This window comes from Seriola lalandi, unplaced genomic scaffold, assembly GCF_002814215.2.
Source record: "Seriola lalandi dorsalis isolate HSWRI2012SDOR001 ecotype SW California unplaced genomic scaffold, Sedor1 jcf7180002054313, whole genome shotgun sequence".
NCBI classification, from domain to species: domain Eukaryota; kingdom Metazoa; phylum Chordata; class Actinopteri; order Carangiformes; family Carangidae; genus Seriola; species Seriola lalandi.
Window position 1 is genome coordinate 663,577 of NW_019524866.1, and position 26,026 is coordinate 689,602.

Genomic DNA, 26,026 nt, shown 5'->3' on the forward strand with positions numbered 1-26,026 from the left:
AGGATGTTAAGAGAAGTTTTAGATGCAAGATACTGCATGGAGCCATTACAGAAAGCACTCACTCACTCATACGCTTAACTGCCCCACAAAATGTGTATACATGAGACGATACTGCATGATTAGTTGTTCATCTCTAGTATATAATGCTTTCCCTCCCACACACACACACACACACACACACACAAAAGAAAACACACACACAAAAGAAAACAGAGAAATTGTGTTAACATATTGGAAACCAAAAAGTTTTTATTCATCTTCTTCTGATACAAAAGTGTTTTTTAAATAACAAACAAGTTTTACAATTTTTTGTCACTTTTTTACAAGGATAAATTAGCAATTTCTTTATAATACATTGATGACTTCATCAAGACACTGAGTTTTTCTACACAAACGAACAGTCTAGACCTTAAAGGCTACGATCAGTGTCGGTGAACTGACGCCAACACTGATTCTGGGCTTCTCAAAAAGCATTTACAAATCTCTATTACCAGTGGTTCTCGATCTTCATCAGGCTGTGGCACATACACAGTGTTTCAAGGCACAACTATTCAGTGATTGTTTGGAAATGTCACCTGAACCTCAGTGTGATCATATGAGAGCAGACTGCCAAAACATTAAGACAGTTTAAGGGAGAAACTGCATTAGCTCAGAGGGGAGGTGGTCAGAGGTTAATTTAATTCACTTTAACTCAATGTAATGTTTGTTTGACTTTGGAAATTTCATGAGCGTGCCAAGGTATGCTGGTTTGAGAAACACTGGTTTTTCAGGGTTCTCGGTTTCACCAGAACCACCAAAAAGTATCTTTGAATGCAATAAGGGTGATGTTACATTTAACATGTGGGAAAAAATAATTTTCTGTCCCATTCTAAATATTTTGCTAAAAAATACCTTCGACAGGCTGTGTGAGGCACTAACTGGTTTCGTATGAGACACAGGAGGGCAAAGCTCCAAATTATTCAAGCCCTTATACATTAAAATTACCCAGAACCACATTTTCTTCGTCAGCTGTACAAGGCGTAATGTGACACACAGCCCACGTATTATACATTCAAAGACTCACTGAAATACAAGAGCTTTGCTTGATAGATTGTCAGGCAAATATACGGTACACAGGAGCAGTTGGTGAATTTGGTGAATGCAGCGGTAAGACATAAGGAGTCAACTTATTGTAATTAAAACTCAGTTATTGAGAAACTGCAAGATTAACCTGGTGGAAAAGGCCTATTATCAACAAAATGTGCCGCTAGAGACAATTAATCAAAATCTCATCTCTATCATCCATGAAATTCTGAAATGTAATGCACAATAATCTTTTCCAGGGATGACTTGATTGTCTGGGAAATGAGCCATGTAGACGAGGTTAAAGAGGAACCGGCAGGTAGTGGGCCAACGAGAGCAACAGACTCTCAGACATACAGATGTGCAGGCAGAACAGACACGCCTATTAATAGTGCCAATTACATTGTGCTTATGTGATTGAAAAATAGGCAATACATGGACACAGACTGAGAAGGAAAGCAGACAGCCAAAGTTTTGACAGCTACACTCTGTTATTATTGCTGTTTCTTCTTTTCATAGTGATCTTAAATCGGTGATAGATTAGCTGATGGATGAGATTGAGTGTGTGTGTGTGTGTGTGTGTGTGTGTGTGTGTGTGTGTGTGTGTGTGTGTGTGTGTGTGTGTGTGTACGTGTGTGTGTACCTGCACATGCTTGTGTCTGTGACAGCTCTGTGTTACTGCATAATGTGTCTTTTGGCAAATGATTGTCTAATAACATCTAATTCTTTAACCTGCCTCAGGTCTGATGTTTGGAAAAGAGGGCAGAGGGAATAATTTAATTTCCTGGATTTCATGGTAACGTATACAGTGCACGGTTTCCAGGAAGACTGCACACATCACTGGACGTTAGCTGAGCTTCTCATAGACTGCTGAGGTAAAACACACAGGCCTACATTTCCCAGGCGCCTTACAGCTTCCACATTTATGGGTCAATAAAAGGCACAGCTGGGCTACTCCCATGATTCATGGCGGTATGACTTCATATCTACCACAGACTTTACCTTAATGTACAAGACAGATAAAAATAAAAAAAATAAAAAAATTCTCTATCTGCCGTTGCCCTTCATAATATTTGTAAGAAAAGGGATCGTGAATTGTTTTTTACACATTTGAACAATAAACCACATTGGTCATCATTTCTGTGTAAATAATGAAAACTGACCAGACCCTCCCTGTTAATGGCTCTGTGCATATTAATATACTTTGTAATGATCTGTTATGAGTCCCACCACTGCCACTTGTGACAAGTACAGACACTTCACATATTGTATATAACTATAGTGCATCATTACAGCTTAGTGCTGGTTTCCCAAAAAGCAATAATACCTTTTTTAATTGTACAAAAAACTATAATTTACAAAAAATGCAGAATAATGTTCAAATGTAAACTCACTGCATTTCATTCATTTCATTACTTTTGGTCTGGTATTTCATTGTCCTTTCATTTTAGCATGTGAAAGGGGCTCTCAAGGTGTCAGATGCTTTTGGGAAACTTCAGCCTACATCTGTATAATATCTGCACCAGGACCCTCCAGTGTAAAATTAAAAACTTCAAAAAGACCCTAAAAACACACAACGGCATAAGGGTTCACTGTATCCAGCAGATTCAGTCTCATCTGCTGAGGGCTCTGGAGAAAGGAGAGACAGAGAGGTAGACATGGTGCTACACAGCTTATCGGTGTGTCTGGTCTGCATATCGATGCTTCTGTTCTGCCTTTTCCGTCTCTCTTTCTCCTTCATTTTTTTTTTTTTTGTTTTCTCTATCTCTGGGCAAAGGTAGTCTAAAAGAGGTAGAGATGCTAGTGTTGCTACTTCTTTATGACTCAGTCCTCCTCTTGTCTCCTTCTTAACTCCTTTTTAGAGGCTCAGAGTCAGTTAGAGGGGTGACGCATGCTCATGGACTCTCGGCAATCTTCTCTTGATGCCATTACATCCTGTGGCTTCTTTGAGAACCTCCTGCTCCGCTTCTGTGTCACATTATTCATCCCCCTCTCACCTCTTGATTCTCTTTCCTCGCCATCCGTCGTTAGGCAGAGTGAGTTTCTGTTAAGTGTGAGAGAAGCAGGTAGAAGTCCATTCCTGTCTGCTCCCTTTTTATTCCTCCTCACACAACTGTCTCATTGCCCTTCCCCGGTTTGATCCAGCCCTCCCCTGGTGCCCTCTTGCCCCCTCGGCTCGCCCTGCTGTCTCTGAGCAGGCGGGCAGAGCAGCGTTGCCAGGTATGGAGGGTTTTCGCCGACCAGATCCACATGCCTGATGTGATCCCTACAAGCAGTGACATGAAGATTCGAAGCATCTCTGATGCCACATACGAGTCCCTGGTGCTGGCCTTAAACTCCCCCCAGTGAGACAGCTGGTAGAGGTAACAGCCAATGACCGTGGACGCTGGGACAGTGTAGAGAACAGAAAACACTCCAATCTTCACCATTAAACGCTCCAGCTTGTCTGTTTTGGCACCGTCCTTCTGCAGGTTGGAACGGATCTTGAAAAGAGCCACCAGGCCGGCGCAGATGAACAGGGTGCCTGGGGTGCAGACAGGAAAACAAGATAAGGACATCGGATAGAGAAAACACAATTACAATGATAAAGCAATAGGAACTGAGAAATTACATGTGAGAGTTTGCAAAATATAGGTATGAGCACACTATTTTTTAACACAAGGAATAAAAACTAATTGTACTATGTTTGTGTAATTACCTATGAGAAGGTATGAAGCCAGTGGAGCCACCACAAAGCCTGTGAGTGCTTCCTGCTGCTGGTTGCCAACATAGCAGAGTCCAGTCAGGTCATCTGCATCCACCAGTCTCATTATGAGGATGACTATGGTTTTAACCGCTGGGATGGCCCAGGCTGCTATGTGGAAGTAGGAGCTGTGCATCTCAATAGCCTCATGGCCCCACTTCAGTCCAGCAGCCAAGAACCAGGTGAGCGTCAGGATCACCCACCTAGAACAGAGACAAACAGAGAGTGCAAGAAGAATGAGAGAAGGGGCAAACCATGCTCATGTGTGCAATTATCAGATTATCTTTCTCACTTTGGCAGCAAATAACAATCAAATGTTTCATTGAAACAAGATGCTGAGGCAAACCTTGTGCTACTGTTTACTGCTAGAGCATCTCAAAACTTTGTTTGTTATATTGTTTTTCACAGCCAACCAGGTGGACATGTGCAGTTCTCTGTTGTAAGAAGCACATCCTGACACCAGTTAGTCACGAGTTACACAAAAGAGGGCTGTGGTCATATTTTAGGAGAGAGTGAAGTCCTTGAGCTTTTTAACTTGTTGCATTTCCACGAGAGAGGAGAGAGGACAAACAGGAAAATGGGGGCAAAGTGAAAAGGAAGAGAAAATGCTGTTACAGCATTGTGTTTCCACTGCAACTGTGGTGCAGAACGATGCACGATGCAAAAAGTGTCATCTTTTACCAAGGCTGCCTTTGTATGTGGAAATGAATCCATCTAGTACAGAGGTTATGAGACAGGATGGTTAGACTTGAAAGAAAACAGGATACAAGTCTTGTGTTCCAATTGTTCCACCAAAGTCCATGCACAACATCTGATGACAATGGTCAAACTGGGAAAAAGAGATGAAGGATTGATATGACAAATGATAAAGTGCATGTATGTGTGCGTTTGTACTGACCATAGTGAGGAGGCCATGCCAAAGAAATAGAGGAGGAGGAAGACTATGGCACAGCCAGTGCTCTTTAACCCTTCCTGCACTAGAATTGGAACAGCTGTGGCATCCAGGTCACAGGAAACACGCTCCCTCCCCAGAGTCAACCTTACCTGGAAAATGAAACAAGAACAAAAAGGGAAAATAGTTGTAAAGTTTTATTCATCACAGAAAAAGCTGAAACAATATTTTCACTATCTGTATTTACTTCGGATCATTGTTTTTGGCATACATTTTTTTATTTGTTTATTGGAAGGAGAAAAATCTCATTGATTAACAGAGGAAACTGTAAACGAGGCAGACTTCACCTAGTTGCCTCATTTTCATTTGAAAATCCCTAGTAAATGAAAAACACATGCAAGGAAAGGAATGGCAGTTTAAGACAGACAAGGCTATGTACAACGTACACGGTGGGATTTTTATTTAATATGATTCCACCAATATCTAATAATCAGTAGGTCTGCACAATTAATCAAAATATAATCAAAATCGCAATATGGCCAAGTGCAATATCCAAATCAGGATCTGGACCAGGAGCTGCAATTTTTTTGATAAAGGTAAAATGTGTCACAATATTGTTGTGCACTGTTAGCACAATAAGCGTTGTGGTGCTACAGAGACGCCCCGGCCTACAAATCCTATTCTCCAGACATAAGGATCATGATTGATTGGTACAAAACTCAACAAGAATCACATCACTTTTTGTTTTCAGTGAAAATTAAATGCTAAAACAACCATTCCAACTGAAATCGTTTATTTGTTTATCGTTAATCGTTTATCATTTTATGGAGTTTTGTCACATTTTCTGGCAGCGTTTTGTTCTTGCGCACATGTTATCTTATCTTTTGGTGTCTCAGCATGTATTGATTTTTTTTTTTTTTTGGCTCTTGTATTAGTATCAGTAAGTTTTATCCATTGTTTTTATTTCAGTCAGTCAGTGCAGGACAGTAGACTTCTGAATTTCCCACTTACCAGGTATGCCACACTGTACAGATTACAGCACATAGACAGGAAGATGATGGGCCGCTCAGGGTAGGAAAAACGCTGTGAATCCAATAGAAAGGTCAAGACCGTCAGAGTGGTCGACAGGAAGCATAGCACGGCCCACACCGCCATCCATGCGTCTGTGAAGACTTTGGCCCCTCGTCGGTAGAGCCCGCTGTCGTAGCCACACTGCAGAGTACAGCTTTCAGTCTGTTTCAGCCAGGTATACTGGTCAGGTGCAGATCCCAGGGCCTGACACTCCTCCTGGTGGGGAGGATGGCGGACTGGCTGGTAGGGTGGGTCCTCATCGCCTGGACCCTCCATACACATGTGGTTGTGGTCATTTTGAGGCGGAAAGAGGCTGCAGTTGAGCACCTAGAGAAGATATGATAGGAAATATAATTTTTGGTGGCTTTTTTAAGCTGTGAATACATACTGTTAAAAACACTTAGAGCTAATCTACATCATTTTTATTGTCCTAAAAGAAAGCATTTTGGTTTTTTTTTTATTTCCACATCACTCAACCACACCTTAAAGTTATATTTCCTAATACACACCGGATGTTCCTGTGGTGATGTGACTCACCTCAGGCCATATGAAGCCAAACTCATGGAGCACTGGGAGGCATTTTCTCTTGACAGACAGACACATGCTACCACATGGGCCAATGGGGATGGGCACCTTGTCCGTGCACATTGGCACGTACACTGAGCACAGGAAGAACTGGAGAAAAATGGGAGATGAAAGGTTACAAGTTGAAGATTTTGATCTGAGTATGTTTTTAAAAAAACAGCAAAGCGTGTGTTCGGCTTTGAGATTTCATAACATGCAGTACAGAGTAACTACAGAGCAAGTTTTGAAAGGAGGAGCAATCGCACACAAGTCGTTAAATGAGCTGAGACTGGTAACGTGGCAAATGTATTGAATTACAACGAGAGTAATGTGTTGTGCGTGTATATATTCAAATAAAGAGCTATGAGAGAAAAGAAAGGAGCAAACATTGTGAGGAATGATGTAAGAAGAGTGAAAAATGACAGTAATACTCATCCAGTATTATGTCAGATTTCAGTACACTGCTTTGTAGACTTTGTTCCAGTCAAGTTAAATCACACTGTGAAGCAGAAGGTAAATCATGTCTGTGGTGTAGCGCTTGTTAAAGACGTAGAAACAGCGCTGCGAGTGCCCCATGGGCCCATCTTTCTATATATTACAACAGGATTACAGCTGGTAGATGGCTACACCATGTACTCCCACAAGTGGATCCTCCATCTACTTGCATATACCACTCACTATCCTGCTGCTTTTCCCTGCCTTTTACTTTCATTATGTTGCATCACCTCTAGTTGTGGGTCTCTATTTTCACTTCTAATAAAAACTCCAGAACTTGAGTCAAGACACCACGGCCAACACTAACCTGCTCCAAGGTTACACATACAACTCTGCGTCTTTAAAAACAATCTGTGGACTTAACAACACTGAGGGCATGTGCCATGTAATGCTGCATAATCCTCCCTAATCCAAGGCTCAGTTTTCTCTGTCTCATGGCAGTGGTTTTGAAATAGATATCTAAGTCAGGGTTATAAAGATAGTGAAATGTCTGAAGTCGCATTTGACTATTTGAGGTGGTTGAGATTTGTGGGAAGAGGTATTGTGGGGCTACAAAAGGTTGCAATTTTCACTGATTTCATGCCTTTACAGTGAAATCTGTTTGAAGCCAGGGACTAAAATTGTTCCAGGCTCATGATATGAAAATACACAGAAGCAGAAATTACATTTCACTCAGCTACGTTCAGGTAAAAGAAATAAACCTACATTCCAAGAGCTTGGATTTGCTGATTTCTGACTTTAAATACAAAAACATGTTACAGTGAAAGGTTTGCTGCAGTTTTCCATTTCAAAAATACCAAAATATTTATTGGGCCATAATAAGAACAAAATGTTTGGGGCGGTCTTGCAGCCTTGATCTAGTGATAGAGAAATCCCATTATAAAATCAGCCCTTGAACGGGGACCAAATGAAACCATGAAATCCAAGAAGGGTGTCAAGGTTGGGAAATAAATACACACAGAAACATAAAACATACAACTGACTTTCTGTGAGAATTTATTTGCAAAGGAAACGTAAAACTGTGCATCTGTGCACCACAGGCTTTTAAAATTGCAACCATGATAAATAAATTGTATAAAAGTTCCAGACATCATCAGTCAGCTACTGTTCTGCTACACACCTTCTGGCGAATAATGTTTCCAAATTAGCAAAAACACACTGTGAGCTATGAAATGTCAAAATCTGTTATCTAAGTCAAAGGGAACTTCCTCCAATCTCAGTTTGTTCTGCTTCTCTCTGAACAGTATCTGGGCTGTAGCACAGCTTTATCTCTGCGAATGGAGCGCACTGTCTGATCTGGGGTCAGTATTTAGTTTCTCACCACAAATAGAGAATCTTTGTTCCCAAACTGAACCACAGTTATTACAGTTGTCCTGAGTAATTTGTGATTTGATTCAATGAAAATGAACAAAGTTTCCAAATCTACAAAGTTGCCCTGTAAATGAGTGTGTGTAGCTTCTATGTGTCTGCTCATAAAGATATTAAATTACATGCCGTACAATTTTTGAAATTTCTCATAGTGAGTTATGCCTACTCTGTCTGTGACAGTAATGTAACATGTTCTGGGTGTTTTCCCCGACCGTTGGTAACCCGAGCGCTGTCACTTCACTGCTAAAAGCTGCTCCAGTTACCAGTCAGGAAGCCTCCCATTAGAGCAAATGTTAGGGGATACGGTTTCTCTTTCCCCTTTCCTCCCTCTTTAGCGTGCGTGCGTGCGTGCGTATATGTGTGTGTGTGTGTGAGAGAGAGAGAGTGACAGAGAGAGAAAGACAGAGAGAGAAAGACAGAGAATGGGGGGTGGGGGTCAGCTAATCTTATGAGACAGTTTTCAGCTGGACAGTTTGGTTTTATGCAGCAGTTGCTCCTTCTTCTGTCTGCCTGTCTCACACATGCACACAAACGTCCCTCAAGCAGTGTATCAATTTAGCATGTCAAACTAAATTTTACCCGTTTCCAAGCACCTGCACACACCAGCAATTCACTGTAACATTATAATAACATACCGCATACCAGTATAGACAGGACAGTGGGTTTCCAAATACAATTTCCTTAAAATAATAGCTTCTGGGAAAGTTTTTGTTTTCATGTCCATGTATGCAGAATTTCTAGGTATGATTTCATGACATGATATGTGTGTGAAAGGGCATCTCTTAACAAAAACTTTTAACACTACACACAATTTGAGAAAGTCCATTCATTAACACTGCCACTGATATTTCCAAAAATGTGTTCTCCATTGTGCCACTGGTCATTCCAATTATAGTTTAAAGTAAAATCTCAGAGACAAGTAATGAGCCCAATCTAATTTTTTCTTACATGGTGCATGAGGCAAACAAGCAGCATTTGTCTTAGGACACTGAGGGCACCATTGTTAAGAAGAAGACTACAGTATATAGCCCTGAAGACTCAGCTGTTGCTGTGTGGGGCATGAACTCAGAATGTCAACAGACAGAGGGGGCATTTTCATTGAAATTAGCATGACAGCCTGGCAGTGCAGGAAGGAAGGAAGGCAGGGACCCCTCCATTTATTCTATGTCTCTATATATAACTCTGGGAATGGGAATCAATCAACCTATATTGTGCTGGTCATTATCACTGGCTCCATCAGTCTGAACTGCACACTGAATAGTCAACTATTGCTAGTAGCTCCCTGTCATGTGCTCTGAGACCACACTCTGTTACACACACACACACACACACACACACACACAAATATAGCAGACTATCTAGACTTGTCCATGCCTTTCTGAGAACAGGATCACTGTTCCTAAATTTGTGCATGTGTGTAAAAGCATTAGTGTTTGCCTTTAATGACACACTGTCTATTCTATTTTACTCTGTTCTATTATAATATCAGTATGCATTAACTGTGTATCACATCAGTCCAGTACCTTGAGCTGACTGGAGCAGCCGTACTGTATGAGCGGTGTGAACGTGGTCAGTTGCAGCTCGGCGTCCGACTGCAGCACGTTGCCGACCAGATTGGGCATCTTGGTGACGTTGTATCCGAGACCCTGGCACATGCTGATCCTGATCGGGTCGCAGGTCATCTCCTCAGCCTCATCGCCGAAAGCCCGCACCAGGCAGAGCGGACCGACCAGCCCGGACAAGAGGAGGAAGGCTGCGCCGGTGAGCGACACCATCATCCCGGGCATGGTCACCGCGACACTGAGCGGTTGCCCTCTGTGAATGCTGGCACAGTTAATATTTCCTCAAACACAAAGTTAGGTCGGGTCGCCCTGGAAACGCCGGCGCGTGTTTATAGTCCAACAGGAGGGGGGCGCGTGTAGTCCGTGCGTTCTGGAGGCTACAGTATCCCACTCAGAGCCATTCAATAGATTAAAATATCCAGAAAGGAATAGTGAATCGTTGCGGGATCTACGCGTAAACAAAAGCGCGTGTTTTTAATTAAAATAGCACGTGCATCTGCAATTAAAAAGTATATTTGAATAAATCCCCCAGTCCTCCATGCGTTGTTTCCCGTTAGTAGCTCCGTGTGGAGGAGCGCAGCGCAGCGACGAGACACCGCGGTCTGGTTTTGCGCCTGTACTGCCTGCAAGCGTCCAGCACTAAACTTTATTGTGTCTGTGAGGAGACTATTTTGCCCGTCCAGAGGAGAGCCGACCAATCCATGCGCGGGAGTTGGGTTTCCCTGACCAACCCCTGACCAGGAGGGCGGGATCCAAGGGAAAAATAGAAGAGCGAACCTCATCCCCTGCCCGCTCCCCCCCTCCTCCCCTCTCCTTTGCTACAGCTTTTATTTTCCATCTCCTGTCTCTATACCTCTTGCATCCTTTGCTTTTTCTTTCCTAATTTTTCTCAGTGCGTTCCCTCTCCTCTCCTCTCCTCTCCTCTCCTCTCTTCCTGCAAAGAAAATCAGTGAGCATTCCCCAACTAATTCTGACAATATCCAGAACCTGTATTTATACCGGCTGATGTGGTTTACATATATTTTTATTGGCTGTATTTTTAGAAAATAGGCTTCTGAAAAAGTGGATTTTTCAGTGTGTCTGTGTGTGTTTATTTTAAATTTAAAGTCCCTAATGGTCTTTTAAGGCTGTCTGGAACTTCACCACAGGTTCCACTCCCCTTCTCTAAAGGCCCGTCAGCTCTAAGTGCTCATGACATTCTAATTGAAAGTAGGGCCTTAAGAGATGCTGAAGCATTGGAAATCTGTTTTGCATTGCAATGAATGCACATACTGGACAGGTTTTGTTTGCTCGTGGCACCCTGCGAGAAGGTTTCTCTTTTACAGCATGAAACTAGCAGTGAAGAGTGTTGTTTTGGCTTTTCTGTGTTGCAAAAGTGGACTTGGGTGAGAAAGTGCTTGGATTTGTTGCAAATATTTGGGAGGAGGAAAGCTCAAGGAACACTTGATTTGTGTTTTCTTCCAAGTGATTTGTACAATTCTGAGACTGTTGAAGCATCTGCCAGGTGTAATGAAGCTCAACTTAAGAGCTCCATGGACCTTTTCAAATTCTACAAATACGTGATGTTACTGTGGCCAGAGTTTTAATATTTAACAAGATTTAAATGAGACGAGGCCTCAAACCAACGGACATATGTAGCAAGAATATATATATATATAAATAAATGTTTGTAGTTTGATCTATAAACATCCTTTGTGTGAGAATTCTGAAATTAAACCATTTGCTGTCTTATGTCCACAAGCAAGCATTATTTATTTGAGTTTTGCGTGTTAACCCTTTGACACAGCTGAATCTGGGTGAGATAACAGACCTGGTATTGACATTCCACACATGACCTAGAAACACACACACACACACACACACACACACACACACACTCTTTCTCCCACACACAAAGTGAGGAAATGCAACTGGTCCCTAAAATGTGTGCCCTTATTTTATCTCAAACCTAATATAAAGAAACATTAGAGACCAACACAGAAAGAAGAACATTCCTATTCAAAATGCCAGACTTATTCTTATTATTCTTATTATTCTTCTTCTTATTATTATTATTATATTAGCCTTATAATAATTGAAATTAAAATGCAGAAAATGGCTAGGAATGTTGAAAGAATAGAAAATGAACTGACTAACTTCTGTAATTTTTTCTTTTTTTTCAATCTGGTGTGTTTCTATCAGGTTTTACGGTATAGCTGTGGATAGGAAAGTCACATAAACTCCTCACTCTTGAAAGTAACAGGAGTCTGGTTGGCTGATCTCATTGTGCTGCCATGTTTTCCCTCCTGGATTATAGACTGTGATGTTTAGGCGAATCCAGTGTGACAATTGATTGGCAGCAGCAATGACCTCTCAACCCAGTCAACCCCCTGCCCCCCAACACACACTCTCATCTCTCTGCTCACTCACACACACTCTCATCTCTCTGCTCACTCACACACACTCACATCTCTCTGCTCACTCACACACACTCACACACACACACACACACATTCGCATACACACCATCCCCCTCTGCTGCTCTTTGGCTGAACCTGGGGTTAAGACCTGAGGTAATTAGCACTGAGCTGAAACAATAGAGTGTGCCCTGGAGCTGATGGTTATCAGGGGTGTGGTGTGTGTGTGTGTGTGTGTGTGTGTGTGTGTGTGTGTGTGTGTGTGTGTGTGCACACATGCATGCAAAAGAAAGAGGGGAACGGATGGGAACATGAAATGGAGACATCTTAGAACCAATCTGAAGGTTAATTTAAAGACTTACGTACATTTGAGCAGAAAGCAAGAGGATTAAATTAGTTATGATACTTTTTTCGGCATCACAGCGTAATCACATCAGTTATTTAAATCAATTCATTTTAACGACAGATAACTAGAAGAAGAGTGAGGAAAGCAGAGGGGAAGGGAGTGTGAGGTCAGGACTGACAGTAGCACATTGTCAGCCTAAGTCACCAGCACACTCTGTCCCCTCTGTTGTCTTTCACAGTAGAGTGTGAATAGCAGGGGTGAGCGGACAACATGTTGGGACTGACAAACTAATGACCATCACACTGAGTGGATAATGACCACAGTTACTCTGTAAGCCATAAAACCACTGAGTTAATAACCAAACATCCCCATTAAAATTGACTGAATTGACATTTGGCCAGTAAGCAAAGAAGATGGAACGAGCAGGTATTAAATCTGTTTATAGCCTCATTTTAAGGTCATGGAAGTTTACATGAGATAAAATATGATTAAACCTGGTGTAGAGCATGAGACTTGAATGTTACATGCATCTCTGACTATTCAAGACAAATTATTTTAGTACTCTGGTTTTCATGAATCCACAAGGAGTGTATTCTCTGGCTCTCCTACTTCAGTGCACTAACCGTTTCCTGACCAAACCAGCAATCAGCAGCAGGAGGAAGTCAGACTGCCAATACTCGGGTTAGTGCAAGCATAATATAAACATTTATGGTGACTAGTTAATTGATGGTGACTGTATGGAAAACAGTCTGCAGAGGTGGGCCACGGGCAAAGTAAATATCTAATCAAAATGTATCAGCAACATGATGTGGATAGCGGGGGGTGGGAGGTTGGAGGTTGAGGAGGGTTTAGGAATTTCAGCCGTGCATGTCACTGATGGTGACAGTCGGACCAACTACAGTGATAACAGGTTCATGTGCATGGTATCTCAAAACATTCCCTATCAGGTCTACATTTTTTTTTTTTGAGTTCATCTTTGTTGGAACATAAAACACATAATATTATTTTCTCTTCTATATTTCATACTGAAAACAACTTTTACAACAGAAGATCGGATCAGACTATTAAAACTACAAATTAAAACTTTACATGCAGCACGAAGTCTGTGTGAGAGTTTGTTTTGCAGTCCAGCAGTGCTGATTTCCACTGCTGTAGGCCAAGCAAAAATAGTCAGGGCTTTCTAATTATCTATGCCACACAGTTTCCTCCAACACAACATTCATGTGATTCTTTTTGCGTGTTGATGCCAACAGAAAGGACTCAATGGTGTGGTTTTCTTTCCCAAATTACCCACCCTTGCTAACATTTTGATGGTTTAATGCTTAAGAGCCCTGCCTTTGGAAGGACATGTGCCCCGGCTGGCCTGGGATCAAACCTCCCCAGAGTCTTAACTTCACTAATCCCTACTCTGTATCACTGCCACCTTTGTTACTTCCACAATAACAAAAAAAAAAGAAAGAAAATACATGTGCAGAACTTTAGGTACCACATGAGACAGGCTGTGCTGAACAAATATATAGTAAGTAGACACCACTTTTTTTGTTTAATTTAACTTCAGTCCTCAGTTGGAGAGGCAGGATTTGGGGAGAAGAGGCAAGTTAAGGAAATATTTATGTCTTGACAGAGACCTAAATTTCGGGATTGAAATGTTATCAGATGATCCTGGAATAAGACCTTGTTGGAAATACATCAATCACAGACTCAGAGCCTATGTCTGCTACCGTCTTTGCTCAAAAACATACAGTCTCTGTTTGTTGGTGAACCTGCTGCTTTAAAAGTGACACACCGATGTGGAGGAATTGATTTATGATTATTAATAATGTAGCTTCGCTTGAGCGGACAGCTGTAAAGTTCAGTGGAGCTAAAATCAGCAACAGCACAAGTATAGGCAGGGCACTGCATCTGTCCTTAATGATTTAATACCAGCTGCTCAAAATTCATTTAGATTTTGTTACTAACTTCCTCTATTTTTGGCAGTACCGTCTATTCAATTTTAAACATTCATCTTGTGTGATTCATTCATTTCATAAAATGTAAAAGAAAGAAGGGAAGTTGCTTTTTCTGCATGAAAACCCTTATCTATCTTAGATATCAGCCGTTCTTTCACTCCACATCTCCTATGAAACATTTTCAGACACCACTAAATAAATTCAGTGTCAAAGTACAAGGTTTTTAAGAGACCGAGGCAAAGTGTAACTCTATTTGAAGTGTGCCGTTCTCTTGCATGTGGAGTACACCGCCCCTTCTCCTTCTTAAATGAATACATACAGTATATATGTTAGTTTGGCCACAGCCTTGTTAAGGCCCACTCGGTCTTGCTGTGGGAATGTAACCATTCTAACCTTTCAGCTTGGCAGGCTGAGTGAAAGGCAGTACCCTGAGGACAGAAAGAGAGACACAAGTGTGTATCAGTCACCAGATAGCATCTTATGGCTCGATGCCCAATCCCCAGTCCTTGAAGTGCAGTATTAATAGGCCCGCCAACTCCTTGGAATGGTGTGAGTGTGCATAACTGTAAATGTTCTGCATGCAGGAGAGCGAGTCTGAAGGTGTGTGGCTTTCCTCCCATGAATTTGGTCTTTTTAAACCTCTGTGTATGTGAATGCAGGTGTTTTCAGGTAGGCGGGTGGGGATGGGGAGATGGGGGTGGGGTGGTGTGAGGGGGCATGCGTGGGAGTAAGTGCTTATGTCATTATGGGCTTGGGGGAGCTTGATAGAAGAGAGTGGGGGGTTTCTACAGGTGATCTATCCCCTCTGGGACATCAAGCTCACATTACCCTGCTGTGGAGTACCATACACATGCACAAACAAGAGGACACTCTTTCTTTTAAGGCTGTTTTCATATTAGGTACGAGTGCTTTGTTCCATGCCAAAGTGTGAACGACCCCCCCCTCCACTCCCCCGCTTAGTCTACCTGAGTACAGGTAGAGTGCAGTACTCAGAGTATGTAGGGACTTGCACTTAGTTGGTTTTTGATCTGCCGATAAACACAAAGAAGAAGGAGAAGATGAATGAATGAATGAATGAATGATTGAAGGAAGAAGAACGCAACATTTTTTTTATGTTGTTGCTCCAGGGTAGAAAAGCGGTGTTGTGCTTGTGTTCTGTTGTACTGACTCACATGTAAATACTCTCAAATTATTTCATAAATCGTGGTGTGTTTGTGTGTAGTGTCCAGTTGTGATTTTGTTTGATATGTTTTTGTCAGCCCAAATTTCAAGCAAGCATTTAGACCAGAGATCCCTTTGTGGCCATGTTTGAATGGTACAGTCAAATAGTTGTAACGTCACATTCTAAACAGCAGTCCACTTCTGTGTTTTGGTGCAGTAATTCTCACACCTGATACAAAATAATGCGTGGATCTTGATATAAATAAAATCTGACATATCTGTGGCGAGGTTGTACAATTTGCAGATCCAGATAATATTCCGGATCTGGTGGGAGAAAATGCTGAATCCACATTCCTCACACAGTTGAACTTATTATTAATTGTATGTAACAGTGCATATGTCAGCAGTAGCATTTAGAAATGCTTACTTCAGTATTTCATCCAACATGCACCCGATAAAATTACACAATAACAACAACAGTTGCGACATAGCAAACGAACAATTCACACAGCTGTAGAGCTGAATGAATTGTGTAAAGCTGACGTCATCATTTCACACTGCAGGTACTAACACCATACAGCTGTCTTGTGCAAGGATTAAAGACAATAGATAAATAAAGTTATGCTTGAGAACAAAAGATATGTAGGATTGTTTTTCTCTACTGCTTCTTTTGACGGCTCTGTTTTTGTTGTTCAGACTCAGAGTTGTCAGCCACAAGACCATGTTTTCACCCAGATTACAGATATCAAGTACTGTAACTGATCAAAAAACCCCACATAAACACTCTTAATCTCCTTAATTAATTAACGCTTATTAAGTCCCTTCATCAAAATCAGCATAGTACATGTAGGTCATGGCTCAGAGCTTGTCAAACTACCAAAACAATATAAAATCATAACCACATGCACAAACATGTGCAGTGACGCAGAGATACTCTTCAGAGATTGAAAATGCTCTCACAGTTGCCTCTTAAACAGAGATCTCTCTATGTTGCCGTGAAGAAGACCCCTCATTATGTTGGCTGTCACTGAACCAAACAAAGCCGGCATAAATCTGCCCCAGTGTGTGACTTTAGATAGCATGTCGGTGTTCAGGAATCAGAGGCGTGACGTGTAACAAAATGGCATCGGCGTCTGTCCTGCGATGCCAGCTCTCACTTGCACACAGAGGTCAATCTGGCTCTGTGACTACCTCTGCTGCCAGCTTAGAGCCTTTCCAGAAGAAAGTACGGGGAGCACGTTCATTGTACTGAAGTAATAGGTCAAGCAATACAGCTGTATGACTCCTTTATGTGTTTTAAATACTGTAGCTGTCACAGTTTTAATTGCATTACCATCAAATTACATTAGATTTGACCCTGTTGTTTAATTCCAAGGAACTTCACATCGAGGGCTTATCATCTCTCTAGGAATACCAGAGAAATACCAAGCAAAGTCTCCCTGTTAAGTCTTGGCCTGGCTCTGATTTTTTTTTTTTTTTGCTGTAGTCTCACTTTCTCCCCCACCCAACCTCAAACAGTGGACAGTAGTTCCTCATACGCACTGAATACTGGATAACCAGACAATAAAAATCATCTGGACTATTTGTTTTATTTTATTTGCTCATTTTCTTGTGGTTATACACCACTTATGCACCATAAACGAATATCTATGAGTGCTTTCAGATGGAAGCCCTTTTTAAGGAATATCTCGATGTCTTGAAATTCAGTTTTTGAAAATCTTACCCACAGGCTAATGGGAAAAAAAATCTCCCTACATGCATTGCCTGTTTGGATGATATCTCACATAAAAATGTCTTCAATAACTTAAGCGTAATGAAATGACCATCAGTGGCAGGATATTACCATGCACCCGGAAGTGTCTCTATTCATTTTTAATTCTATAAGGCACTTTTTGAGCGTGACTTTGGCCCAAGGCAGCTCGGTCTGGCCTGTTTGGTGACAGACTACAGACCGCTGATAGATGGTTCCTGTCCATGGCTGTAAATTGGCCTCTTGTTGGCGAGTTAACCCCTGTAACCCTGCTCGTCTGTAACAGCAGACTCCCCCTCTCACAGCCTAGGGCAGCTGATGAGCTGTTCCCAGAAATCTGATGAGCAGGTGGTAGCGGTCCAGTTGGGATGTGGACGGATGTGCTTGCCTCGAAAAATTGTCCCCGTTGCTGTGTGTGGCTGCGTGGGTGAGAATTTGGCTCACAAAAGAAAAATAGCAAAATAAAATAATCTCCCATCCACTGAACATCTGCACCGCCAGCTGAAGGCAGCTTCCTGTGATTATAGAAATGTCACGACAGCAAGGTTTAACAGATGAAAAGCCATATCTTAGCAGAGCATATCAGCACAGAGGTCAACTAAGTAGGCTGGGCAAACTAATTAGGTAGCTGCTCGGGCTGTTAAATGTGTTTCTGTGTGCTGTGACTGTGTCCTTTTGTAGTCATTATTCACAGTTAATCAGAAGGGACATGTATCATGTAAAAGCTTAATTACAGCAAAGTGTGCACACATAGACACACATTCATCCACTTGGAGCATTAGGGAGTAGTTTTCCTCCTCCTCCTGACCTTCTACAGACACAGCTGTTTCTCCTCTCCTCTGACTGGTGACTGGGACGAGTTTTATTAATGTGCTGTAACTAAGTAACCACATAATATGAATCTCTGTGGCCCTGCTAACAGATTGATTTACTTCTTTGCTCGTGGGTGTGCATGCATTCACTGTATGTCTGTACAGTATTTCATATATGAATACATTCCTTTTTTGCTGTGGTGCAGGGCAGATTTGTTACTGCAATGAATTATTCAGTGGCAGCGGAGCTGCCTTAGAGGGATTAGTGGAATTCCTACATACGTTTGTCTGGCAAGTAAATGAATTGAAATAACATTTCCAGACACCCAATCTGTTCCTTAAACGTGTTTTCAGAGAAACAGAAATGCAAATGTAGATGTGTTATTGCTAAAATCTGACTAGTGCCGGGAAATAATGTGATCATTTTCATAGTATGGGATTTCTTGGCAAGTGTGAGCGGCCGGTACAGTTTGCATGTTTAACTAAGTGTGTTTCCATGATCTGTGTTTTCGCTGTACATTGTACAATGCCAAGATACTGAACTGTTTTAATGAAAGTGTGCATAACTGACTCATAGGAATACCTCTTTACAGACAACTTCTGGGAGTTTGTGTGTGTGTGTGATTATGTATGTGTACTTGGAACGTAATTCATCCATGGACTCTACAGGACCACCGTGGCACCATCAGATGAGAATGTAGAGCTCGCCAATGTGTGCCTGTTTGCGCACATGCACACATAATGCATATATATTGTGTATGTGCAGTATAAAGTGTGTTTAGTTTGTGCATGTGTTGTTTGGTTTGAATATTGGTGATCTTTGAATTCTGGCAAAATGATCTGAGGAAATGATTGGGACTTAAAATCACTGTTGTTTTTCAGAGGGTGGGAGAAATATGTGATATGAGTGTGTATATGTGTGTGCGCTTCTGACACTTCCTCTGGAAATGTTCTGTCAACTGCTGTGTTGAAAAGGTGAAGGGCTGACATCCAACATGCAGCTGTGCATAGAGGGAGAGAGAAAAAGAGCATACAAGAGTGATTTACTGTACATGGAGAAGGGAGGTGGGTGCTCTGTTTTTCTGACGCAGTGAGAAATATGTGGAGAGGAAAGAGGGAGCGACCTCTTCAGAGATAGAGTTGGAAAGAGATGGGACCGCGCACTCACAGAGAGACAAAAGGAGGGAGCAGAACAGATTCATTAAATCTTCTTTGAGTAACTAATCTTCCAAAAGTAAAAAAAGAATCATTGTTTTCCTGGTTTGTTCTGTTAGCGTTTCTACTGCTTTCCACTGAAAACACGCCATCAATCGTTTCTCCCTCAGTTTGTTATTCATAGACCCCTGTGCTGACTTCCTTGGCACCTGTCTCTTCCCTGTCTTGTTGCTCCACTTCTTAAAATAGGACTCATGTCTCCAGAGGAAGAGTAAACACTGGCCCTGCCGTGGGAATAGACCAGCACAAACATACACACATACACACAAGCAAATTGCTACAGTAATATACTCACAGTTAATTTCTGACAACACGAAGGGCCCATCTGTGGCAAATCAAGCTTTTACAACAGTTAATATTCAGATATAATGTGCAACTATTAATGAATCCCAGCTTGCTGGAGGCTCAGCTGATTAAATCAAAACAAAATAAGCTCATGCTACATGTGACAAATCCTGCGGTGCAAAAAGTTAAAGAGCAAAAATCTAAAAAGCAACCATGATCTTGCCCCTCACCTCAAGTTTTCATCAATATTAAAACGTGTTTGAGCTAAAACAATTTCATGTTTAAGTGTCGAAGTATCTCCTAGTTTAGGTAATGTTCTATGCAATAAAACCTAAAAGGAAAAAAAGAGAAAATATATTCAGTGCCTTTTCCTGATCACAGATTTGTTATTCACTATAGAAAGAAACACCTGAACCAACCATAACATGATGATTGACTATATCTGTTATTTAAAATCTAGAATTACATGATATTATGTGCTGAAGGACACATGGTCATGAAAAATATGACAGAAGTTATACAAAAGTCATGAGTGTATTGCATTGAATATTAACCAGATTAGTGCTCAACATTCAGCTCATCAGGTCCTGCCAGCCTAGACTAGCCTGCAGAGCCCAGTAGCACGAGCTGCTGAGTGCTCCTGAGAACTGGGCTGGCAGCCTGCATGGTGTCCTGTGACTTAATCACTGAAAACACTCTGAGAGAGAGAGTGTGTGTGTGTGTGTGTGTGTGTGTGTGTGTGTGTGTGTGTGTGTGTGTGTGAGTGAGAGAGAAATGCTGTACAGTAGAAACATAAAACCACAAGAGAGAACAGTCCAAATATTTAAAGTGGGTTTTAAAATCAGGTTTTCCATCAGGGTGATTGTTGATGTTCACTCGATAACCTTTGTACACGTCAGATTCACTGAATAGGTCTGTTAGTGTGTGTGTGTGTGTGTGTAGTTTGTGCTGTTTTCATAAAACTGTTGAAATTAAGTGTACACAGGGAGTGTAGGGAGTGGGTATTTGCCTTGATATGCTTGACAAAAATCAAACCAAACACACACACACACACACACACATACTCACAGTACACACATATTCACAGCACACACATATTCACAGCACACACATACACACAAACACACACTCACTGTTTGATATGCGGTTTGACTGCTGGACACAGCCCCCTCCCTCAGTTTGCCGCTCTCACATATACAAACACTTTTCATTCAACAGTCAGATTCCTGTTTTCTTGCCGCTCATTCAGAGAGTCTGGACAAGAATAACCTCAAAAGAATGTGCATGCATGCACACACACATCCCAAATGATCCCAATACTTATTGTTTAATCTTTTAATAGTTGAACTTAGTCATATACCTTAGAGAATTATTTAAGTTCATTTCACATCTAGAGGATAACTACATCATTTTCTATCACACTTTTTAATTGTCTGAAGTATTAGTGACATGATGATAAAGCTTGTAAAAATACTAACAATAGCTTATCAGAGTTGCGTGTGTGTCTGCTGATGTTTGTTTTTGGTCAGTATAGTTCTGTGTGTACAGTGTAAGCTTATGTGGGTGTTTAGTTTTGATACCCGATGTGGGTTTATAGTCATACGTCATCCAGCATATGGTGTGTGTGCGTGAGTGTGTGCTGGGAAAATGCTTTATACAAATGGCTTATTCACGTTTGTTGCAGCAGTGGGCGCCCGCCGTAGCATTCTCACCATACCAGGTCCTCTCGGCCCAATTGTGGTTTTACAGTGTGCGTGTGTGCATGTGTGCGTGTGTATGTGTGTGCACGTGTGTTTTATATGTCCATGTGTCTCATCTTTGTCTCATGACTCCTAGCTTTACCACAGCGGCTGACAGACGTAATCTACACGCACACTGAATTATTCTCACACACACACACACACACACACACACACACACACATACACACACACACACACACACACACGCACACAAGCACATGCACAGACTGGAAGACAAATGGACCTTGCTGACACACAGACAGAGATGTGGACAAGCTGCTTTTCTGTTTGAATGCTCAGCCAAACCGCAAGCCACAATTACACTTGTCCCTGTCTGTTTGACTGTAGCGGAGATAGAGTGCTGTGTGTTCACTGTGCTGTTGGCTGCAGGATGATGATGTGACATAGCAGGGATGTGACACTGTAGGGTTGTATTTGCATGCAATCCATTCAAACTCATTGTGAGGTTAAAGAATTGAAGAAGGACACAAATTTTTTTTTCACAGTATTTTGTATTGTAACTTTAAATAACAAATTTTCTAAGTTTTATGTGCTTATGTTGCTTGGTGCTGACAGATTTGAGAGATACATATTATTAGGGTGAGAATTATACCATGACATCTTTTCTCTGGGGTGAAAGGGAACCCAGTAGCGCAGGCGCATGCTTCAGTGAACTGAAGTGTTACCATCCTTACAGTATCTTGCTTGCTATCAAATAAATATAGGTGACTAGAGAGTGCAATATTTCCCTCTGAAATGTAGTGGAGTGGAAAAGTAGCATAAAATAGAAATATTCAAGTAAAGTACAAGTACCTCAAAATTGTACTTAGAGTAAATGTACTTTGTTACTTCCACCACTGCTAATACGTTTCTTTTGCCTGCAGCACACATGGATTTTAATATTGTTCAATAACCCAACCAGGTAAAACAACTGAGTGAGAACAAAGCCCCCCCCCCCAATAATCTGAACCCTGCATATTGTTCCATGTCTTATTTGATACAGTACTTTAGCCAAAACTAAAAGTAAAATCTGCAGCATTGCATTCTGACATTTTTCCTTCTTTTTTCTCCGTAACTTTTCATAACACAGTGAGGAAGCTCTGTGGAATGTGTTACAAGGCATTTTTCACAGACATGGTTTATAGTGCTGTTTACTCCTACTAGCGTTTCCTGCAATTCACTGCAAACATCTTAACTCTTCACAGGAACATAACACAGGTGCAAAGGAGTTTTGGATGAGTAGACCAAGTTTCATAAACTAATTTACACCACTTGTGTCTCAAGTGAAGAGGCCCCAATAATTCATGCTGGATTTATGAGATACTGTCTCATTCAATGAACCTGGAAAAGAGTTTGGCATTTCACCCTCAAACCCACCGTCTTTAACATAGTTTTTCCATTTTTGGTAATCACATAACTGTTTCAAGAGATGTGCGGTCTTTGACATCAGGGAAGATGGTGAGAAGTTATGATGACAATTCATGTGCCATCCCTGGGAGATGTGCGTCATCTTACTCCCATAATAAATAAATCTGATAATATAATATTCCCACAAGATGACATCTTGTTTTTACAGGATAAAACATTATTTCGGTAACTCGCTACATCCATTACATTCCAACCAACTAAACATCTTAGGGCAAAGAAAAATGATGAAAATGTGAATACACATTTACACATTTATATATTAAAAAAATATATGTACAGTTAGAATGCTATATAAAAACATTTTATCATGTATCTCAAAACTAAGTCAGAAATGACTTTGTCTTCTCTTTTTCCTCCGCCCCCCCCCCTTCCTCTTTCTAATTTTTGTCTTTCTTGCTATTTTTCTCGGGGTGGGCGACCCCTGACCCTGATGAGGTCACTCGTGACGAGTCATCATCTTGTTTTCCTGGCTGCTGTCAACAGCCCCCATGAATTTATATGTTTCCACATCCCTCCTTTTCCTTCCAAAGGGGGAAAAGGGCCTTCAAGTGTATGCATTTCAGGATGTAAAGTTTTCAGGAGACAGTCAAGGATGAATTTGAGCGTGTGTGTGTGTGTGTGTGTGTGTGTGTGTGTGTGTGTGTGTGTTGCTGTATGTGTAAAGGCCCAGAGGGATTTTTGGCCACAGATGTGAAAGTCATTCCTGTGCTGTTTCTCTCCACTTATTGCCTCTTTCTTTAGCTTTCCTCTTTGCATCCTAGTCCGCACCTCATTCCTCTTCTCTCTATCTTTTCTTACCAAATTTGCTCTCATTTTGTTCCTTTCATGCTTGCTGTGTATTTTGATATTTTTTACCTCTCATATTTCTATTACCACCCCTACTTATTTTCTTATGTATGTCTTTTCTTCAGTCTTATTCCCTGTTTTCTCTTTCTTGCTTTCCTCCCTTTTCCATCATTCTCCTTATGGCCCGCTTTTTCCCTCCATCTTTGTTTTTTCTCTTTCTTCTCCGCTCTACTCTCTCTCTCTCCAAGGCCTAGTATAAGTGTACGTACCTGGCAGAGTGTTTTATTGCGCTGTCAGGGGGTTGGCGAGGACTAATTTCACTCATAAAAGCAGCTCAGAACAAGAAAAAAAGGGGCGGCAGATGGGGATTGGGGGCAAATTTATTGGAATAGTTTGTTTTTTTAAACTGTGAACAGCTATTATTTTCCTTCTCCTCTTTCTCTTTTCTTTCCATCCTGGCAGTTCAGGATCGTTTTGGCTCCGATTGTTGTGACTGAACACACTCACACTTCTGCACCCACACACAGAAACTTTGACACATGCTTATACGTTAATACTGTTCAAATACTAAGGTGTGTGAGTACGTACAGAGATGCAAAACCTTGGCTATGTATTAATACACACACACACCACGCACACTTTGCGCATGGTGGTTGTAGGTCAAAGTGTTTGTTTGTCTTACAGAGTGCTACCGCTACCACAGACCACAGTGTATTTAGCAAGGCTGAAGCCATTTTGTCTGACTGCAATTTGGCAGACGGCCTGCGATTCTCAACTCAACACAAGGACATGTATGTGTGTGTGCGTATGTGTGTGTTCCATTAGCCTGGTTCCCATAACATAGCCCAACCATAGGCCAAGCTTCCAGAGGAACTCCACACCCAAAGAACAAGCTGCTTAAATGGGGCGAGGTATTGTTAATTGTAAGTGTGTATCCGATATGCCATGTCTTGATTTATATATCAGTTTAATCGCGTGAATAAAGACTGCTACTGCTCCCTGACTCCTGTTTGTTTTTTTTGTTTTTTTCCCCTGCTACATACCAAGCTCCAGTCCATTATGGCAGCATACAAACCAATATTACTGAAAAACATTGTTTTTCAGTTCCATATCTTCCAGAAATATAGTGCTCTAATAAATAGTGTTGTGTTAGTGTTAGTGTAGTTTTCAGAACCTACACTGAAACACAGAGGGGTTTTGCAGGATGAGCTACACTTCCAGTATTTTGAAGGTAAATGTATACAGGCAGGCCTGAAACAGAGCTGGAGAACGAGGACGAGTAAGAAGCTGCTCAACCACTGAGTGATGCTCAACGGCCTCTTCAAGATGCTTTAAAAGATGTGCAGCAGTTTACAGGGGACTGTACTTACTGAAACCAATCATTTTTACAATCATATGCACACAGCTAGAGTTCATGAAGTCCTCCAAATTAAACAATAAAATGCCTCTATCAGCGGAAAAACAAAATGTGTGAGAGTCTTCCAAATCTGTTAGAAATCTCTGTTGCGAAAATAAAACCATGCCCTGACTTTAAACAGCTATGGTTAAGGTTTTTCCTGAAAAAAAAAAAAAAAATCTTTAGGGATTGGGAAAGATCAGTGTGTGTGTTAAAATAACCTTTTGGTTAAGGTTAGGGAAACAGTGTGGTTTTGGTGGAAACTACTACTTTGTTTGTCATCATGATTAAAATAATAACCATTTGGTGAAAGTTAGGGATCGTGGTCATGGTTAAAAGACACTGGTGTTGACTGTCTGTTGCTTAAATGACCGATTCTGTTTTTTTTTTCTTGGTAGGACAGTCTCCACGAGTTGGACAGTGCATTAAAGTCGTTATTCTGTTGTTCATAAATGAGTTGTGTTTTTCCACCGGGATGATAAATGCTCGAACAACATGGAGTTGTGGAGTATGCAAACCATTCAGTGACAGAAAAAGAAAGGAAATACTCCAATCACAACAGCACAACCTCCTCCAGAGTGATGCTATTGCTGTTGGTAACATAAGAGTTCTTGGGCCAAAATGCTGGTTAGCATCAAGCAGAAATCCTTGTGATTCCTTGCAATTTTGCAGTCAGCGAATTTTAAGGTATTATTAAATCAATTTTAAATCGCTTCAATAAAAATGTTTTTACAATACTTTAAAAAGATGAGAACATTTAAAATGAACTCTATAACACGGCCATGCTTTGCCTTTCTGTAGTCTAAAGCCTCAGTTTATCCAAAAAGGTAAAAGCTGTTTCAGTATGCCAGTTGGATCAGGAATGAAAATTGTGCCACCCAACCATTATATTACTTTCTAAAGGTGTTTATATTTACCTGTAGGCCTGTTTTGAAGAAACACAGCTCTGTGTAGCAACTAGTATTGGTTACCATAAAAATCCATAATGAAGTGATTAGTGGGG

At 41.2% G+C, this 26,026-nt stretch overlaps 1 protein-coding gene across 1 annotated transcript; it reads right to left on the reverse strand.

The window, feature by feature from the left end:
* Positions 1 to 229: 229 nt before the first annotated feature.
* fzd4 (frizzled class receptor 4) lies at positions 230 to 10,385 on the reverse strand. Its single transcript, XM_023406636.2, has 6 exons — positions 9,719 to 10,385; positions 6,306 to 6,443; positions 5,709 to 6,095; positions 4,704 to 4,849; positions 3,761 to 4,008; positions 230 to 3,586 (listed from the first exon to the last, which is right to left on the reverse strand). Exons 1-6 carry the CDS (start codon positions 9,980 to 9,982, stop codon positions 3,168 to 3,170), a joined length of 1,602 nt encoding a protein of 533 aa, XP_023262404.1. The 5' UTR covers positions 9,983 to 10,385; the 3' UTR covers positions 230 to 3,167.
* Positions 10,386 to 26,026: the final 15,641 nt, after the last annotated feature.

Excerpts from the sequence above, each read along its gene's own strand:
- fzd4 (XM_023406636.2), bottom strand. The coding sequence starts at position 9,982 with ATGCCCGGGATGATGGTGTCGCTCACCGGCGCAGCCTTCCTCCTCTTG. Across the intron at positions 6,096-6,305 it reads TTGGCTTCATATGGCCTGAG|GTGCTCAACTGCAGCCTCTT; the intron begins GTGAGTCACATC and ends TATCTTCTCTAG. Across the intron at positions 4,850-5,708 it reads TGTACAGTGTGGCATACCTG|GTAAGGTTGACTCTGGGGAG; the intron begins GTAAGTGGGAAA and ends TTCATTTTCCAG.